The sequence below is a fragment of the Capra hircus genome, chromosome 13 (assembly GCF_001704415.2).
Source record: "Capra hircus breed San Clemente chromosome 13, ASM170441v1, whole genome shotgun sequence".
Classification (NCBI taxonomy): Eukaryota; Metazoa; Chordata; class Mammalia; order Artiodactyla; family Bovidae; genus Capra; species Capra hircus.
Genome location: NC_030820.1, coordinates 73,754,810 through 73,775,350, shown reverse-complemented (window position 1 = coordinate 73,775,350; position 20,541 = coordinate 73,754,810). Strand labels below are relative to the sequence as shown.

The 20,541-nt window shown below is 45.3% G+C and overlaps 1 protein-coding gene across 1 annotated transcript; it reads right to left on the bottom strand.

The window, feature by feature from the left end:
* On the bottom strand, positions 2,718–7,841 carry LOC102177641 (spleen trypsin inhibitor I). The gene is made up of 3 exons (XM_005688601.3): positions 7,629–7,841; positions 3,740–3,931; positions 2,718–3,293 (listed from the first exon to the last, which is right to left on the bottom strand). The coding sequence occupies exons 1-3, from the start codon at positions 7,726–7,728 to the stop codon at positions 3,268–3,270; spliced, it is 318 nt and encodes a 105-aa protein (XP_005688658.1). The 5' UTR covers positions 7,729–7,841; the 3' UTR covers positions 2,718–3,267.

Here is a 20,541-nt window from a genome sequence, read left to right as displayed (position 1 = left end):
ACAAATCAAAAACAGAATAGAGTTACACAAATTAAAAGCAAAGGAACTTAAGCATACTAAAAGAAAATCAACAAACCACAAAAAGAAAAACAAAAAGAAGAAATGAATGGAGAATAACTACAAAAACAACTGGAAAATGAGGATTATAATGACAAATCATATAAAAATACTCAAGTTATTTTTCACAGATCTAAAACAAATAACCATAAAATTTGTACAGAACCACAAAAGACCCAGAATTGCCAAAGTAATCCTGGGGGAAAAATACAAAGCTTGAGTCATGACTCTTCCAGACTTCGGACTATAGTACAAAGCTAAAGCAATAAAAGTATTTTATTAACACAGAACCAGACATAGACATCAATGAAATAGAGCAGAATAGAGAGCCCAGAAATAAACTCATGCACCTAGAGTCAATTAATCTATGACAGAGGAGAAAGGAATATACAATGGAGAAAAGACAGTCTTTTCAGCAAAAGGTTTTGGGAAAGCTGAACAACTAAATGTAAGTCAATGAAATTTGAACACTCCTGGTGGCTCAGAGGTTAAAGCATCTGCCTCCAATGTGGGAGACCCGGGTTCGATCCCTGGGTCGGGAAGATCCCCTGGAGAGAGAAATGGTATCCTGCTCCAGTATTCTTGCCTGGAGAATCCCATGGATGGAGAAGCCTGGTAGGCTACAGTCCACGGGGGTCACAAAGAGACAGACATGACTGAGCGACTTCACTCTACTCATATCATATACAAACATAAACTCAAAATGGAATAAAGACCTTAATATAAGACAAGATATCATAAAACTCCTAGAAGAGAACACAGGCCAAACATTCTTGGACATAATCAAGGCAATATTTTCATGGACCAGTCTCCGGTGCCAAAAGAAATGAAGACAAAGATAAACAAATGGGATCTAGTGTGAAGTGAAAATTGCTCAGTTGTGTCTGACTCTTTGCGACCCCATGGGCTATACAGTCCATAGAATTCTCCAGGCCAGAATACTGGAGTGGGTATTCTTTCCCTTCTCCAGGGGATCTTCCCAAGCCAGGAATTGAACCAGGGTCTTCTTCACTGCAGGTGGATTCTTTACCAACTAAGCTATCAGGAAAGCCCTATCTAATCAAACTTAAACTTAAAAGCTTTGGCAGTGAGGAAGAGATCACTGACAAGACAAAAAGACAACCTACAAAATGGGAGAAACTATTTGCAAAATACGTGACCAATAAGAGGTCAACATCAAAAGTGTACAAACAGCTCTTCCAACTCAACATTGGGAAAACAAAAAAATCCTATTTAAAAATGGGCAGAAGACCTAAGGAGACATTTTTCTAAACAAGACATACAGATGGCCAACAGGCAAATGAAAAGATATCAACATTGCTAATTATTAGAAGGATGGAAGGGCTTCCCTGGTAGCTCAGCTGGTAAAGAATCCACCTGCAATGCAAGAGACCCCAGTTTGATTCCTGGGTTGGGAAGATCCCCTGGATAAGGGATAGGCTACCCACTCCAGTATTCTTGGGCTTCCCTCTTGGCTCAGATGGTAAAGAATCCATTTGCAATGCGGGAGACCTGGATTCGATCCGTGGGTTGGAAGATCCCCTGGATAAAGAAATGGCAACACACTGCAGTATTCTTGCCTGGAGAATCCCCATGGACAGAGGAGTCTGGCGGGATGCAGTCCATGGGGTCGCAGAGTCAGACACGAATCAGTGACTAAGCATAGCACAGCACAGAGGGAGGGGACGTATGTACAACTATGGCTGATTCATGCTGATGTTTGACAGAAAACAACAAAATTCTGTAAAGCAATTATCCTTAAATTAAAAAATAAATAATTGAAAACATGACAATGAGATATCACATCACGTCAGTCAAATGGCTATCACTGGGAATTCTAGAAATAAAAGATACAGAAGAGAGAGTGGAGAAAAGGAAAGTGCCTTGTACACTGTTGGTGTGAATGTATATTGGTGCATTATGAAACAGTATGGAATTTCCTTAAAAAGCTAAAAATAGAACTACTACACCATCAACTACGATATTATGCCGGGTATATATGTGGAAAAAAGAAACTTCAATTTGAATAGATACATGCACCTCAAGGTGCATAAAAGCCTTGTTTACAAATAGCCAAGACGTGCACAGTGCAAGTACCCATCAACAGAGGACTGGCTTAAGAAATGTGGTATGAAAATAAGACTGGATTCACAGACATAGATAACAAACTTATGGTTACCAAAGGGGAAAGGAAGGAGAAAGAATGATAATTTTGGGGAAGTGACAAGCGCAGAGCCTGGCAAATGGCCAGTGCTCACAAAATGTGAGCTTGGTCCTCTTTAGCTTGGAAGTCCCCTATCCCAAAACAATGACAGGGAAGAGGGTTCTAAGGACAAATTGACAATTGAGCCTCATGCTCCTTCTTTTCTTCTTCTGAGAATTCATGAAAATAACATGCCCCAAAGTTTGACCTGGCCCAAGGAGTAAAGGACAAAAGTTTTCTTGTTGAGGTGTCTCTCCGCCAGTCTTTTGTGTACACTGGCATGGCCATAAGAGGTCGATGTCAATATAAGGGGTTGGCCCCTTATCCTTGGTAGGGCTCAGTCTGAGGAGAGGTGATGGGGAGCTCCCCATCCATCTGCATAAAATGAGAAAGACCACCGTTTCCATGGGACCTATGGGTTAAGGTTCTTAGTTGCAAACAACACAATCCACTCCAGTTAGTTTAATTAAAATATGCATTTATTGAAAGATAAGGCCAGACTCTTTGAAGCCACAGACCTTCAAATCAATGTGAGGAAGAGGCTTCATTCATGAAAAGACCTCTCCCACACCTGAGCTGAAAACTCGATGATGGAAATTCTACTTTCGCCAGCAAGGGGAGAGCAGTGATGGTGGGGTGGAGGATGAAAGTAAGGATGCCGTGAGGAAGATTAGGACAAGAATCCAGATTCAAATCTCAGGCTCTACAGATGCTCCAGTCATGGGGAGCATTGTTCTTCCATTCCTTCCTTCCTCCCTCAAATATTTTTGGACTGTCTCCTTTGTGCCAGAAATTGTGGGAAGTGTGAGGGATAAAGGGAAGATTTGCTTTCATGGTGCTTAGAGCAAACTGGATAGATAGGGCTAAAGTAAGTGGACCTGTGGAGGAAGGAAAGAGACAGATTTCTGCTGAGGAGGGGAGGGTTGAGAAGAAAGAAAAGGAGGCTGAAATTTTTCAGAAGCAGCTAGAGGACAGCCTTGGGTGGGTCCTCCTCATACTTCAGCATCTCAGGGGAGCACAGTTCGCAGGTTCTCTGTAAAAGGAAAGGAACTTGTTGATTTACATCTCTGAAGGCCCAGACCTGGACACTGTCCACCCTGACAGGTCCTAGACCATCCCAGAAGTGTGCAACCACAGTCATCCCAGGACCAAGGTAACCAACAAAAAGCAAGGGAGTTTTCCAGGCTGAGGTGGGGCACTGAGGAGCACTCTAGACTTTCTCTGCAGAGTGACTGACTCAGTGTTCCCATCTGAAAAATGGGAGCATGTGAGGAGGCTCAGATTATGACGGGGCTTCTAGGGGGTGACCTTTCACCAAGCTGGTCCATGGAGCACATGCTCAGTCCACAGATACTCCTGCCCCTTCTCTTGGGAGGCAGCTAGGAAAAAAATCACTTTTTGGGAAAGGTGTGTGGCCTTCTGAGCGCCACCATTTTCCCTAGCCCTTCCGCTCTCCCTCTGCCCTGCCCCCTGTCTTACCCCAAGGCCCAATATCATCACCACAGGTCCTCATGCAGTCCTCCTCACTCTTGAAATTGTTACTCTTAGCCTTGCAGCCGCCATATATAAAAGTCTCGCAGAACCCGGACCTGGCGTTGTAGAAGTATCTGATCATTCTGGCCTTGCACGGACCCGTATACGGAGGCTCTAGGCAGAAGTCAGGCCGTTGGGCTGCAGGGATGGGAGGATCTCGGTTAAAGAGAGGGAAGGTCATCACAGGTCCGTCTATAAGATGAACAACTAAAACCACCAGTTTGTGATAGAGAGTGATGGGGAGGAGGGGGTGGGCAGAAGTGTGAAATGTGAAAAGGCCTTTTGATACCCTGCTTTCCAGGACATTATTATTAATGTTGTTAGGTGTGACAATGACAAGGCAATATTATAGATAATTACATGGCATTAATGAATGTTTACAGATTAATTAGCATGATGCTACTGATTAGTTTCAAAAGTAACACAAAAGAGGGACACATATAAAAATACTCTCCATGTATAAAAATTACTGGAGCTGGACAATGGATCCATGGCTTTTATAATACTATGTTTTCTACATATGTGTGTGGTTGAAACTTCCACCGTTAAAAAAGAAAGCATTACTGAGCCCAGTCTCATTCTGCTCACCTCAGGACCAGCCTATAATCCAGAGAACTAGGAATAACATTTTTAATCGGAAATAGGGCCCACGGAGATGATGGCATGCTATTGTCTCAAGAAAACCATCTTCCCACAGTATGAATTCCTGTTCCTTTTATACAAAAGAGGGGGAGGGCGAAGAGCCCACTGTGGCAACGACAGTAGCAATGGCTAAACTGGACCACCAAGGGTTGCTCATTTAAAGTTATCTGTTGATGAAGGTGCCCACCTGATGCCAGCCAATGGTTGAGTAGGGCTGCATGACCCGTCACTATTACAAAAGTGTGAGGAAATCATGTTGTAAATGGAGAAAGGCATGGTAGAAAACACACTGGTGTTTACTTCGGTTACCTCATGGAGACTGGAATAATAGAATATTGAGGAAATATTGATACTGTGACTTATAAAAGAAATATTAACTTGGTCTGCATCCCATTCCTGGCACAGAGCTCCTAAAACATTGGAATTTCCTAAGAGATGAGCGCAAAGGGGAGTCTTTTATCATGTGAGGGAGATGACTTTTGTAAAGCCTGAACCAAAGCCAAGAATGGGGATAAGTTGTTAGGGGAAACAACTAGGTGAGTTGGGTGTGGGAATTTTCGTTCCTACCTTCCCCTCTTTCATTGTCTCCACATCTCAGGAAGAGGAGAGGGATTGGAGGTTGAATCAATCAAGAATGACGAAAGATTGAATGAATCATGATGTGTGATGAAGCCTCCATAGATATATTAACATAGCAAGTCATTCAGGTTATTCAAGAGAACTGGAATCAACCCAGGGAACAACACAGGTATAGTCTCCATCATGGCTCCCTGGACCACTGCAGCCGCCTGCCCAGGGGCCCCTGTCTCTGCTTTTCGCCCCCTAGAGGCCGCGCTCCACACTGCAGCCAAAAAGACCCTGTTAAAACTCGAGTCCGATCTCATTGCTCCCATGACCAGTCCCTCAGTGGTTTCCCAGCTCTCTCAGAGTCAAATTCTTATCCTTATAAAGTCCTGGACGGTTCCTCATGACCTGCCCGCGTGGCCTCTCTGCTTCATCCCCTTCCACTCCCCTCCCCTCACCCACTCAGCTTCAGCCACCCTGGTCCTGGCTGCTACTCAGACACATCAGGCTCCTTTTTGGCAGCTTCTGCTTAATGTCTCCTCATGATGGAGGGTTTCCCTGATCCTCTTCAGCCTCTTGAATCCCCATAACTCTCCTTCCTCACAACACTCATCATGACCTGGCATAGGATTTCCCCGTCTTTATAGTCTGTATCCCTCTTAGAAGGCATATTATTTTACTATATTTTGTTTACAGCTGTTTTCCTATAACAAGAAATATGCTTTTAGGGACAAAAGTATAAGTATTTGATGAATATTTATCAAGGGAATAAATCTTCCATTTCATCCTCATGCCAAGTGCACAGTCATTGAAAAGGCTGATACAATAAAATTCCTGTTAGTGTATTTGATGATGAGGCCTGCCTATATAATCGTGAGTCTACTTCTAACTTTCTATATCTTGATAGGAAAATAAAATAATAGTCTGGCCAGGAGGCAAGAAGAAGAGATTTGAGTTTTGATTAATATTGTACCAGCCTGGAAAAAACAGTCTTGGCCCCGTGAGCCAACTCAGAAAAGTATTGCATTTCCTGCTCTGCCTGCAGTTGCCTTTGGGGGGAAGACACTCAGCTGTCACTCAACTCTCTGATTAATTTCATAATAGAGGAATGATCATATTTGAAAGATAAATTTTTTAGAGGAGTGGTGAGGAAATGTAGATAGATGAGTCTTTTGGACTAAAATATTTTCATGGGAAATGGACATCATTGGTCAGGAAAGTGTAAACTCTTCATACTCATGACTGGTAATCTTTTAAGAAACTCATGTAACCTGGTCCCCCTATTCAGGTGAAGAAACTGCAGATGACTTGCCCCAGAACACACACCATATGAATGTTAGGATCAGGACAAGACACTATCCTGTTACAACCCATTTAATCAAGTACCCACGGAGGAGACTGGTGGGCTATAGTCCATAGGATTGCAAAGAGTCAGACATGACTGAGCAACTTCACTCACTTGCTCACTCACCTGATTCTACCAGGAATTCTGATAATGCGGAGAACTGGTAAGGAGTTCTGACTGCTCTGCTCCACATAATATAGACCCTGGTCTCTGAACCTCAACCCAGACACCAATGATAGAAAAGAGTGACTCTGGGTTTTGTCCCTGACCCCAACGTGCGGGTCTCTACCAACAGCAACCAGTTCCCCAATACCCACTGGGTATCCAGGAGTCAATTCACTTCTGACATTAAATCTACAGAGGTGACCCAGACCCCACAGGGTGGGGTCTGACTCCCTGAGTTTCACCCAACTTCAAGTGTTGATAACAATTTCTGCGGTCACTTACACATGTGATCAACTGGGTCTAAATTCAGAGGTTCCATGACCCACCTCCCATGTTCAATAACTTATTAGAGTCATTCATGGAACTCTAAAAAACCCTTTACTTACTGTCCTCAGTTGTTATAAAGCATAAAACTCAGGGACAGACAAATGGAGAAGAAATATCGGTCAAATGGGGACTTGGGGGTGCTGATGCTCCAGACCCTCTTAGGACTTTCCCCCCTCACAATCCCTTGATGTTTTCACCTCCCCTGAGGCTCTCTGAACCCAATGTGTATGAGTTTTGATTAAGGATTGGAGGTGGGTAATTTGATAGAATCACTGGCCATTGTTGACTGAACACAGTACTTCTCCTCTCCCCAGAGGGACAGGGTTGATAGTTCTAACCCTTTAATCACCTGGCGGCATGTTCTGGAATCCAGTCCCATCCAGACACTATCTAAGGTCCCATCCTTCACTCATCTCATGACTTACAAAAATACAGTGAATTCCTAGAGTTTCAGGAGGCCTGGGGCATGAATCGAGACAAGGATCAAATATGGATTTTGTTATGATGCTATGTGAGGTGCAGGGGTAAGACAGTGACCAGGAATAGAGAGTCTCAGAGATGAGATCCCTGATATGGTAGAGTCAGGTGGAATGCTTTTTTTCCCCCAAAACTTAACATACAGTGATATCTATTGAGAGTCAAAAAATGTCCCTAGAGTGAAAACTGCCCAATTTATAAGAAGAAATCCAGAGAGGGTTGACAACACTCACCCCACCCCTACTCCCCTGTGCCTTCTATGGACTCTCCTCCTCCCCACCCTAATTTTTAGAGGAGAGGTGAGCCAAGACTCACCTTTGGCCTGGTTGCTGGTGTCACACCCTGGAATGCCAGCCACCAGGGTGCCCAGGAGGACCAGAAGGGCTATGGAGAGGCAGAGACGGCTCATCTTCATGGCCTTGCGGGAGGGCTCCTGGGGAAAGCTGGGGGCTGACTGTGCCTTTCATACCCCAGATGAAGGGTGGGAGCAGAAGATAAGGAGGGGAGTGAGGAAAGGGAAGATCTGGGGTCAGATCTTGGACAGTCTGTAATCTCCCTGCAGAACCAGACTTCCTGTTTCTGCCTGCTGGGGCCAAATGCCCAGTCACAGTGTTTCTCAGACTTGACTCTGGCTGTGGGTCTGGTGGAAACACAGACTGCGATTCCACAGGTGGAATCTTGTCCAATATGGTCACTGAGGGAGCATCCCAGCACGTAGGGCGGGGCATGGCCCGTGATGGATGGTCTGTGAGTGGATGAGAGCAAATCAAAAGATGGATAAATGGATAGCAGTATGTTAGCTGAAGTCCTCCTTTTCAGTCTCCTGCAGATTCATCACCTCTGGGCATCAGTGCCCCCAACATCACTTGTCTCAGACTAGAGACACGTTTCTGCAACTATTGAGGCAGCATCTCAACTGCCTGGCTGTACACTGCTTATCTGGCATTTATCCAGGCAGAGGCTGAGCTAGAGGAAGAGCTTCTGTATCTGTGGCACAAAGCCTGTTTTCTGGGAAGAAAAGGGAGTAAGGGGAGGGGGCAAAGGGGAAGAAGGGAGCTGAACATGTCTCCACAGCCTGGCCACCTGCTGGCCCTCACCTGGCTTCACACACAGAAGGGCTGTCTGCCAGAGTGGACCTCAGAGGACCTTGGGAGGTCACCTGTAACCCCCCCCCCTTCCTCCTGCTCTCTCCCCAGGGGTTTTGGGATCAGAGCACCTCCGTTTGAGTCCCGGCTCTGCCTTTTCCTAACTTTGTACTTGAGGATGTAAATCCCCCAGTGCCCCATGTCTTTACATGTCAGGTGAGATCAGCGCTGACCACATCACAGGGTTTCTGTGGAAGCAATGGAGGCAACAGACATATATATTCCTTCTCCCTGAGAAGTCAAAGCCCTGTGTAGTAATAGCAATAGTAATAATAAGTAATTGTGACGGTTAACACCTAGCTCCTTCTAGATACAGGCGTTATCTTTAAGCCCTTGCTGCATATTAACTTACCTAATCCTCACGATAGTCTTAAAACAGGGGGTGAAGAGCTGTTACTATTTCTTCATGTTGCAGATGAAGAAATTGAAGGCAATAAGAAGTTAAGAAATTTGCTTAAAATCATACATGGTAGAGACAGGATTTGATCCCAGGAATCTGACTTCAAGTCTGTGCACCATACAGTTTGCTACTTTGTAAGATGTAAAATTCAGGGCACATGTGAGGGGTGAGACCCACAGTGTCTTCACTCATTCTCATCTAGTCACTCCCAGTTAGAGCCATGGTGCACCAGGCCACCGTTACACAGTCACCTATCCAGACACAGACAAGCATCTTCCCACTAACACACACACTCACTCACACAAACACACACACACACTCTGTGCTCCACTCCAGGGTCAAGGAGAAGGGAGCTGGGCTCAATGACCAGAAGTCCCAGGAGCAAGTCCAGTCAAATGTTAAGCAAGCACAGAGCTGGGTGATGAGCTAAGAGGACACGGGGGCTGCCTTCTTGCACAGACACCCTTTCCCTGGAGAAGGCCAGGAGCTCTCAATACAGAGCTGCCCCAGGACAGAAGGGCATCGATAGCCAGTAACTCACCAAACAAGCCACTGTGAGTGGAGGGTCTGCTCTCTCCTAAGACATCTCACATGCGTGATTTCATTTAGCCTCATGTCAATCCTACAACATCTGAGATTCTCATCCGATTTTGTCAAGGAGAAAGCCGGGCCTCAGAGAGGTGAAGTCACTTGCTCAGGACCCATGAACAACAGATGGTACAACGAGGATTCTAGTTGAGAAGGCCTTCTGACCCTGCCCCTCTTGCTGCCTCAGTCTGTCCATCTGAGACCAGGGAGCAGCAGAAAGCCCACCTCCCACCCTAACCTCAGAAAATCTTCTTTCCTCCTTGCTCATCTCTCATCTGTCTGTCTGCGTCTCCTTCTGGCTCTCCTCCATCTGGTCCAGGCTGGAGGCCTCTTGACCCAGAAACTGCCCCTGGTGAGGTATCTACCTTCCCAAGGCCTCAGGCATCTTTGGAGAAATTACATGGCGGAAACATCACCGGGTGTGGGGGAACCTCCTTGTTTACACAAGAGCCCTGGCCCCCCAGCTTGAACTTCCCTCTCCTCCCTCCAATTCCAACTCTTGAGTGGAGTGAGGCTGCCTTTAGCTTGCCTTTACCTGAGAAACAGACCCATCAGAGTTCAGTAACGTAGGTGTAGAGATGTTGGTATAACGAGGGACTTGGTGCTGGAAGAAGATCTGAGGAAGGCTTCTGAATAATTACAAGCTAGCATTTCATTGGATGTAACTCTCAGGCAGCCTCAGTTTTTATACCTCCTCTTATAGGGAGTTCACTATCAACTTGGCAGCAGGTGACAGCATTTATCATGAGAACAATCCTTTGTCCCATTCAACCAGTAAAACCCCCTCCCTTCCCTCTGACCCAACCTTGTCATTTCTGTCCTGACTCTAATTTCAGGAAACCAATTGACCCATTCTACTGTTTTTGTCCTAAAACAGCCTTAACAGAGACTTGGAGATAACAATCAGGGTAGTTTCCCTCTCTCCCACATGGTCTTTTAGGGGTCTTTTAGGGGTCCAGGGGTTAGGACTCCATGCTTCCGCTGCAGGGGTCATGGGTTCAGCCCTTGGTTGGGGAACTAAGATCCCGCATGCCATGTGGTGTGGCAAAAAAAAAAAAAGAGTATCTTTTAGATTTTTGTGCAATACTTACCAAGTCCCCTCTGTCAGCTTCAGAATATTAGTCTTCAAAGTTTGGGGAATCCCTCTTCCCCACTTCTGACAATTTATGCAGAGGCTGACAGGATGTCCCCATGGGGCCCTCAGGATGCCCCATTACTGAGTTGGAGGACAGAAGTTAGTGGAAAAAGGGAAGGCTATTCAGTAAGATCAGAGGTCCCAATTCAGCCTCTGAATTGCTTCCCCCATTTGGGCAAGAGTGAGGCAACCCACTCCAATGTACTTGCCTGGAGAATCCCATGGACAGAGGAGCCTGGCAGGCTACAGTACATGGGGTCACAAAAAGAGCCAGACATGACATTACTTAGTACACACAAGGAAATCAGATACTGTGGGAATATGAACTAATGAGTGAAGATAACAGAGAGGAAGGGGTAGGAGTAGATGGTGAGCATGGGTCCATGGCTCAGGGAAGTATTTCCCAGGATGCATCACTCTTCTAGGTCATTATAAGGCCTACTGGTTGCCAGGGATTATGGGACAACTTTTTAAGACTCCACTGGGTACCCATTTAAAGGACGTCCCAGCTTGCCCAAATGGGGCCAGTTTAATAGTGTTTTCATGTTACTGCCTTGGGGATTATGTGAACTTGAGCAACATTTATACAACAAAACCTAAATTTCCATTACAGATGAGACAATCAAGGCCTAGAGACTTCAAACAGCAGGGTTTTTTGTTTGTTTGTTTGTTTTTTAAAAAGAAACAAGAGATCTTTACAGAACTGGTTCTGTCCTCACTACTTTGAAGTCTTGGGCAAACTTCTCAACATCTCTGAGTTTCACTTTCTTTACATAATAAACGAGGAGAATGCTTATACCTGTCAGTGTCTCCAACCACAGATCACCCGAAATGCTCCTGTGCTAATTGAATGAACTGTACTCATTACACACCCTGGGAAACCATATGGCTTCTCTTTAAGAGGATTTTAGGAAGAACTGACAAGATGTGGGCTTGTGTTAGGTTATTTTGTGAGGGTTTCAGGAAGCTGGCTTTGCTCTGGATGTTGGTGGGAAGTGGGACTATTCTCTGGATATCTTAACTCTCAGAAAGGAAGACTAGATAGAGGTTAGAGCTCACAGGGTCTAAGTAGCTGTCATTTAAGATAGGAAGTAGCTGTCATTCAAGATAGGAAGGTGCTCAGTCATACTGGTGCTTGGTTAATATAGCTACTTTTGTCTGTGCTCAAACATGATTACTGAGTGGCTTATTTTGGTCTTAATCCATCTGGCACTGGTGGTAAAGAACCTGCCTGCCAATGCAGGAGACATAAGAGATGTAGGTTCCATTCCTGGGTCGGGAAGATTCCCTGGAGGAGGGCATGGCCACTCACTCCAGTATTCTTGCCTGGAGAATCCCCATGGACAGAGGAGTCTGGGGTCACAAAGAATTGGACATGACTGAAGCAACTTAGCATGCATCAGAGACACAGAAAGGCCTTGTCTGATGTTGAAGTTTTGTGAAATGTTTATGTTGAACAGGAGAGCATAAGGCCCAGTGGTGTGCTCAGTCAGGTCTTAAAACTCAGAGGTTGTTTTTCTCTGTCTCTATCAATCTCATAAAATTGTGGTGAGGATTGAAAAGATATTGTCTCTGTTAAATGCTTTGTATATTGCAAGAGTAACCTTTTAATGAATGTCAGATCTGATAATAGTAAGAGTAATACTGTAAAAATCTGTTGCTTAGTTATTGAGAGTAGTTATTAATTTATAACAGTTAATACAAATGATTTGGTATTAAGGAGAAAAGATTGGGTTTGTAACTCACTCTGTCGCTCTGTGATCTTGGGCAAGTCACTTCACCTCTCTGAGTCATAGATTCTTTGTGAAAGAGGATGCTGGTGTCTGTTTTAAGCAATCCCCAGGTTCGGGTACTTAAAAAAATTAATTACTTTATTTTAACCAGAGTCTAATTACTTTACAATATTGTGGTGATTTTTGAGAACCATGTTGCTTACGCTGCTAAAGTTCCTTGAACACCAGGAACTAAAGCCAAGTGTCTAGAAGCACAGAGTTTTAGCTTCCTCTGCTCCTGACTGCTCTTTAAATGCTCTGTCGACTGTCGTAAAGAAAGGAAAAAATAGCATTGACTGTTGTAGTGTCATCTTCTAGAAGTTTACGGTCAGGAAGTTCTCCCAGTGTCAGAGTGGAGTCATAGTCTCTCTTTCAAATAGGTCTCCTTCTTCCTCAGAGGAAACCGAAAGCCCTCTTGTTTCAGTGAGTGATCTCACCCAGGTCCAGCCCTTTTCCCACCCCACCTTACCTTTATCTGACCCTCTAATCAAAGGAGTTAAGTGTTAACTGTTACAATTATTCATTTTTTTAATGGAGTATTACCATGTTTTTTTAATAGTAACTTTATATTTTTTAATTTATTTAATAATTGCCTTAGATTTTATGGTTGGTTTCTGCTGTACAATAGCAGGGAGCCCAGCCTGGCACTCATTATTATTATTATTACAAAAGTCTTTGACTTTACAGAGAAGGAATATATGTCTCTGGCCTCCATTGCTCTCACAGCAACTCTGTGATGTGAGCCGCAGGATCGCGCGTAACATGTGAAGACAAAATAAATTTATGGCCCTAGGTCACAAAGTTATGCAAAGGCAGAGCTGGGACTCAAAATGAAGTCCTCTGATCCCAAAGCCACTGGTGGGGAGACCAGAGCTGGGGGGATGCTGCAGGCGATCTTCTCAAGTCCCCCACGGTGCACTCAGGCCGGCGAGCTCTCCCGCTGGTGAAACAATGAGGGCCAAGGGGTGGTCATGCTGCGGAGACATGTCCCACTCCTCCTAGTCTCTTCTCCCCAGGAAAGCAGAGTCTGTGCCCTAGATGGACACGCTCTTCCCCCCGACTCACCGTCTGCCTGGACCACTGCCAGCTAAAGAGCTGGTGTCTGTCCAGTAGAGATGCTGCCACAATGGTTGCAGAAAACTTGCCTGTGTCACACCTTCTAAAGTAGGTGGGGTTGAGGTGTGGGGGTGAAGGGCATTGACACCCAGGTGTGAGGAGTCCTGCAGGAGGCTGCAAAGGAGGACCTGAGTTCACACATGGCTGTGCGCTTACCTGCCCTTTGGCCTGCTCTCCTCTGCTCACTGACGATCCATCACATGCCATGCACTGCTCTAGGTGCTGGGATGCTCTGTCAGTGACAAAGTGAGCAAAATTTCCACCTGTGGAATCACAATCTGTTTTCACAAGACTCACAGGTGAAGTCGAGTTTCAGAAATGCTGATATTGGGGCACTCGGCCCCAGCAGGCAGCAGCAGGAGCTCTGGCCATGTGGGGAGATTACACACTGTACTGACTTCAGCTCCTCCCCTTCGCCACTCCCCTCCTTGTCACCTGTACCCACTCCTCAGCTCAGGTTAGAGAAGCTCCATCAACCCCAGCTTTCCTCAGACATCTTCCTGCGAGGCCACGAAGTTGAACCAGCTCTGTCTCTTTGCAGCCCTTCTAGTCTTTGGGGACAACCCAGGAGGTGAAACCAGAAACCAGGCCCAGGGGAAGTCCATGCTCACCTTTCCTCTCTAGGCTGGGGGTGGGGGTGATGAGGGGAGTCCATGGAAGGGGCTGGGGAGCAGGGCTGACGTGAGTGCAGCCAACCCTGTCTGGATTTCTTCTGGGACACTAACAAATGGATGTGTTATTACGTGTTCAGCTTTTAAACAAAAGTATCCCACCTCACTGAACCAGATCAGAGACCTCACTTCTGAGACTCTCTTTTACTAGTTACAATCTTGTTCCTAAACCTCAGTGTCGTATAATAACAAGATCCACTTTTATTTATTTATTTGGGTCCTGGTTAATGCTTCAGGCCTCCTGAAACTCTTGGGATTTACTGTTTTTCTGTAAGTCATGATATGAGTCAAGGATGGGATCCTAGACAGTGTCTGGATGGGACTGGATTCCAGCAGACACCATCAAATGATTAGAGGGTTAGAACTATCAACCTCCATTGCCTCTGAACAGAGGAGAGGGTACTGAGATTGAGTTCAATCACCAATGGCCAGTGATTCAATCAACTTGCTTAGCTCCCACCCTCAGTTAAAAATCCCAAAACACTGGATTCTGAGACCTTTAGGGGAGCTGAACACACAAAGGCATTATGAGGTGGGGAGAATCCTGAGAGGCCTTGGAACCTCAGCACCCTCAGTTCCCCATTTGTCCTATTCTTCTCCATTCGGCTGTCCCTGGGTAAAAGGCTTTCTTGAGTTCTGTGAATGGTTCTAATAAGTTGCTGAACATGGAAGGTGGGTCATGGAATCTATGAATTTATAGTGAGTTGGTCACCCTTATGAGAGACCCTGGAACTTGGGATCAACACCTGAAGTGTGGGCCGCCCTCAGGGAGGGAGTCCTCACCCTGTGGCATCTAGGTCACCTCTGTGGATTTAGTGTCAGAAGGGAATTCCCCCAGCTGGTGTGGGGGAATCAGTCACTGTTGGTAGAGACCCCCCATGTCTGGTGTCAGGGACAAAACCCAGACTCACACTTCTTATCAGTTGGGTCTGAGGTGAGATTCAGGGACAGGGGACTGCTGTATTAGGGACAGTGCACTCAGAAACCTTTACCAGTTCTCTGCATTTTCAGAATTCCTGTGGAATCAGGTAGCTTATTAAATGGGCTATGACAGGATATTGTCTTGTTCTGATCCTACCACCTACATGCTACATGTCCTGGGGTAAATTATCTGCAGTTTTCTCACCTGAACAGGGGTGGGGGTGGGGACTAGATTACATGAGTGTTTTTGAAAGGCATTGTATTCAGTCCCTAAGTTGTGTCTGACTCTTTGCAACCCTATGGACTGTAGCCTGTCAAGCTCCTCTGTCCATGGGATTCCCAGGCAAGAGTACTCACTTCCAGGCAAGGAGTGGGTTGCCATTTCCTTCTCCATTGAAAGGATTGCCAGTCACGAATATAGAGTTTACACCGTCATGGTCCATGATGTCCATTTTAGTCTGAAAGACTAAACCTTACCACCTCCCCCAAAAGAAACAAGTGTCAAATAACAATCATTTCTCTGTTATGAAATTAATCAGAGAGTTGAGTGAAAGCTGAGTGTCTTCCCTCCAGAGGCAACTTGCAGGCAGAGCAAGAAATGCAGTACTTCCATGAGTCTGCTTGTTGGGGCCAAGACTGCTTTTTCCAAGCTGGTAAAATACTAGTCAGGACTCAATGCCCTTCTGGGCTTCCCTTGTGGCTCAGTTGGTAAAGAATCTGCTTGCAATGTGGGAGACCTGGGTTTAATCCCTGGGTTGGGAAGATCCTTGGAGAAGGGAAAGGCTACCCACTCCAGTATTGTGGCCTGGAGAATTCCGTGGACTGTAGAGTCCATCGAACTGCAAAGAGTCAGACACGACTGAGCAACCTTCACTTCACTTCACTAATGCCCTTTTTCTTGCCCAGTCAGGGTCTTATTTTCCTATCAGGATATAGAAAGTTATAAGTATCAGTTCAGTTCAGTTCAGTCTCTCAGTCATGTCCGACTCTTTGCGACCCCATGAATTGCAGCATGCCAGGCCTCCCTGTCCATCACCAACTCCCAGAGTTCACTCAAACTCACATCCATTGAGTCGGTGATGCCATCCAGCCATCTCATCCTCTGTCATCCCCTTCTCCTCCTGCCCCTAATCCCTCCCAGCATCAGAGTCTTTTCCAATAAGTCAACTCTTCGCATGAGGTGGCCAAAGTACTGAAGTTTCAGCTTTAGCATCATTCCTTCCAAAGAACACCCAGGACAGATCTCCTTTAGAATGGACTGGTTGGATCTCCTTGCAGTCCAAGGGACGCTCAAGAGTCTTTTCCAACACCACAGTTCAAAAGCATCAATTCTTCAGTGCTCAGCTTTCTTCACAGTCCAACTCTCACATCCATACATGACCACAGGAAAAACCATAGCCTTGACTAGACGGACCTTTGTTGGCAAAGTAATATCTCTGCTCTAACTTTCCTTCCAAGGAGTAAGCGTCTTTTAATTTCATGGCTGCAATCACCATCTGCAGTGATTTTGGAGCCCCCCCAAATAAAGTTATAAGTATAATTATATAGACAGGCTTCAACATCAGACAATATTAATTTTATTATACACAGTCTCTTCAATACTCTTGGCATGAATATGGAAAGGAAGATTTATTCCTTTGAAAAATACTCATTAAATCCTTCTGCTTTTTTCCTAAAAAGCCATATTTCTTGAAATAGGGAGGCAGCTATAAACAAAATATAGTAAAATAATATGACATCTGCAAGGGTGACAGACAAAAAAACGGGGATGAGTGTCATGAAGAAAGAGAGTGATGGGGATACAGGAGGCTGTAGAAGGTCAGAGAAACCCTCTGTGATAAGAAGATATTGAGCAGAAGCTGCTAAAAATGAGCCTGGTGTGTTTGAGCAGCAGAGTGATTGGAGCTGAGTGGGTGAGGGGAGGGGAGTGGAAGGGGATGAAGCAGAGAAGCCATTGGGACAGGTCGTGAGGAGCCTTATAGGACTTTGTAAGAATCCGAATTTGACTCTGAGAGAGCTGGGGAGTAGTGAGGGATTGGTCAAGTGAGCAATGGGATAGGACTCGGTTTTAACAGGGTCCCTGTGGCTGCAGTGTGGAGAGTCGCCTCTAGGGGGGGAAAGGGTAGGGACAGAGGCCCCTGGGCAGGCTGCTGCAGTGGTCCACGTGAGTCATGTTGGAGTGTGTATCTGTGTTGATCCCTGGGTTGAACTTAGTTCTCTTGAATAACATGAATGACTTTCTCTGTTGAGGTTTCTGTAGAGGCTTCATCAAACCTCATGAATCATTAAGTATTTAGCCATTTGTGATAGAGTCAACCTCCCTGTGTGGGGATGGGGAGAGGGGGAAGGTGGGAATGAAAAGTATGACCACCTAATCAGGTAGCACAGTGGTAAAGAATCCTCTTGCCACTGCAGGAGACAATGCCATTGGTTTGATCCCTGGCTCGGGAAGATTCCCTGGAGAAGAACATGGCAACCCACTCCAGTGTTCTTGCATGGGGAATCCCATGGACAGAGGAGCCTGGCGGGCTACTGTCCATGGGATTGAAAAGAGTCAGACATGACTGAGCGACTAACACTTATGAGCTTTGTGGTGGGAATGGGATGAAGACCAAATTAATGCTTCTTATCAAAGTCACAATATCAGTATTTCCTCAATATTCTAATATTCCAGTGCCCATGATGTAACCAAATTGGTGTGTTTTCTTCCATGCCTTTCTCCATTACAGCATGACATCTTCTCACTTTTTTTCAATGGTGAAAACTTTCAACCATACACATATATACAGAAAATAGTATTATAAACCTATGGACATTTGTCCAGCTCCAATCATTATCAACATATGGAGAATATTCTTAAAATGTATCCTATTTTTTAGATGTGTTTTGATGCTAATCAATGGCATCATGCCAATTCATCTATAAATATTCAGTAACAATATGGAATTATTTACAATATCATCCTGTCATTGTCATGCCTAACCACATTAGTAATAATGTCCTGGAAGTAGGGTATCAAACAACCTTTTCACATTTCACCTCCCTGCACCTCTACCACTCTCTATTGCAAACAAACTGGGGATTTCAGTTGTCATCTTATAGGCTGAGCTTTGATGACCATCCTCTTATTTGACCCTTCTGTTCCCGCAGCCCTGCAACCTAACTTCTGCCTGGCCTTCTGCAAGAGTCCCAGCAAGGCCAAAATAATCAATCACTTCTACATTGCCAAGTCCAGCTTCTGTGAGACCTTTGTACATGGCAGCTGCAACACTAAGAACAAAAACTTTAAAATGGGGGAGGACTGCATGAGGGTCTGTGGTAGTGCTATCAGATCCTGGGGTAAGACAGGGGGCAGGGCATGGAGGGAGGGGGAAAGGCAGGGGAAAGAGAGAGAGCTCAGGGGACCACACACCCCTCACAACCCCCCAGTAACTTTGATCCTTGATGCCTCCCTGGAAAAGTGGCTGTAGTATCCATGTACAAGGCATGTCCTCCATGGGCCAGTGTGACAAAAGGTCACCCCTAGAAGCCCCAGCATTATAATCTGATTCTACTCACATGCTCCCATTTTTCAGATGGGAACACTGAGTCAGTCACTCTGCAGAGGAGGTCATAGTGCTCCTGAGTGCCCCACCTAACCTGAAAAATTCATTTGCTCTTTGTTGGTCATCTCGGTCCTGGGAGGACTGTGGTTGCATATTTCTGGGATGGTCAGGTGTATGGTGTCCATGACTGGGTCATCAGAGATGTCAGTCGGCAAAATCTTCTCTCATTTCAGAGAACCTGTGGACTGTACTCCCCGGAGATGCTGAAGGTCAAGGAAGAACCTCCCAGGGTTGGGCTCTGGCTGCTTCTGAAAAAGTTCTGCCCTTTTCAACCTTTCCCTTCTCAGCAGAAATCTGCCTCTTTCCTTCCCCCTATGGGCCAGCTTGCTTTATTTCTGTCTCATCCAGTTGGCTCTAAGCACCATGAGAGCAAGCCTTCTCTTTGTCCTTAGAACTTTGCACAGTTCCTGGCACAAAGGTAACAGTCCATGAATACTGCAGGTAGGAAGAAAGGCAGAAAGGCAGAAATGAAGGAGAAAAACCCCTCATGACTGGAGTGAATCCAGGATCTTGTCCTAATCTTCTTCCTTGCTGCATCCTCACCTTCATCTGCCGCCCCACCGTCACCTCCAGAACCTTCTAGAACTTGGGTGCCTGGACCCTGCCCCTCCTCTCTCAGCTAGGACTGCGTGGACCTGCCTCCTTTTCTTGATAAATATGATGTTATATTCATGAAATCACACCCAAATTCTTTGCCACATCATCTATGTTAATATTAGATGAAAGTGGAGGCGGTCCTAAGATGGCAGAGGAATAGGATGGGGAGATCACTTTCTCTCCCATGAATGCATCAAAAGAACATTTGAACACTGAGCAAACTCCACGAAACAACTTCTGAAAGCTGGCAGAAGACATCAGGCACCCAGAAAGGCAGCCCAATGTCTTTGAAAGGAGATGGAGAAGTCTTGAGGCTACTGTAAGAAGAAGACTGAAAACCAGAGTCAGGAGGCTTAAGTCCAAAACCTGAGAACACCAGAGAACTCCTGACTCCAGGGAACATTAATCGATAAGAGCTCATCCAAAAGCCTCTATACCTACACTGAAACCAAGCACCACCCAAGAGCCAACAAGTTCCAGGGCAAGACATACTACGCAAATTCTCCAGCAACGCAGGAATGTAGCCCTGAGCTTCAATATACAGGCTGCCCAAAGTCACACCAAACCCACAGACATCTCAGAACTCACTACTGGACACTTCATTGCACTCCAGAGAGAAGAAATCCAGCTCCACCCACAAGAACACCTAACCAGGAAATCTTGACAAGCCACCCGTCCAACCCCACCCACAGCGAGGAACCTCCACAATAAAGAGGAATCACCAACTGCCAGGATACAGAAAGGCCACCCCAAACACAGCAATCTAAACAAGGTGAAAAGGCAGAGAAATACTCAACAGGTAAAGGTACATGATAAATGCCCATGAAACCAAACAAAAGAGGAGGAGATAGGGAATCTACCTGATAAAGAATTCAGAATAATGATAGTAAAAATGATCCAAAATCTTGAAAACAAAATGGAGTTACAGATAAATAGCCTGGAGACAAGGATTGACAAGATGCAAGAAATGTTTAACAAGGACCTAGAAGAGATAGAAAAAAAGTCAATCAATAATGAATAATGCAATAAATGAGATAAAAAACACTCTGGAGGGAACCAGCAGTAGAATAATGGAGGCAGAAGATAGGATAAGTGAGGTAGAAGGTAGAATGGTAGAGATAAATGAAGCATAGAGGAAAAAAGAAAAAAAAAATTTAAAGGAGGACAATCTCAGAGATCATAGGAGTCCCAGAAGAAGAAGACAAAAAGAAAGGCCATGAGAAAATACTTGAGGAGATAATAGTTGAAAACTTCCCTAAAATGAGGAAGGAAATAGCC

Excerpts from the sequence above, each read along its gene's own strand:
- LOC102177641 (XM_005688601.3), bottom strand. The coding sequence starts at position 7,728 with ATGAAGATGAGCCGTCTCTGCCTCTCCATAGCCCTTCTGGTCCTCCTG. Across the intron at positions 3,932-7,628 it reads CACCAGCAACCAGGCCAAAG|CCCAACGGCCTGACTTCTGC; the intron begins GTGAGTCTTGGC and ends CCATCCCTGCAG. Across the intron at positions 3,294-3,739 it reads TGATGATATTGGGCCTTGGG|AGAACCTGCGAACTGTGCTC; the intron begins GTAAGACAGGGG and ends TTCCTTTTACAG.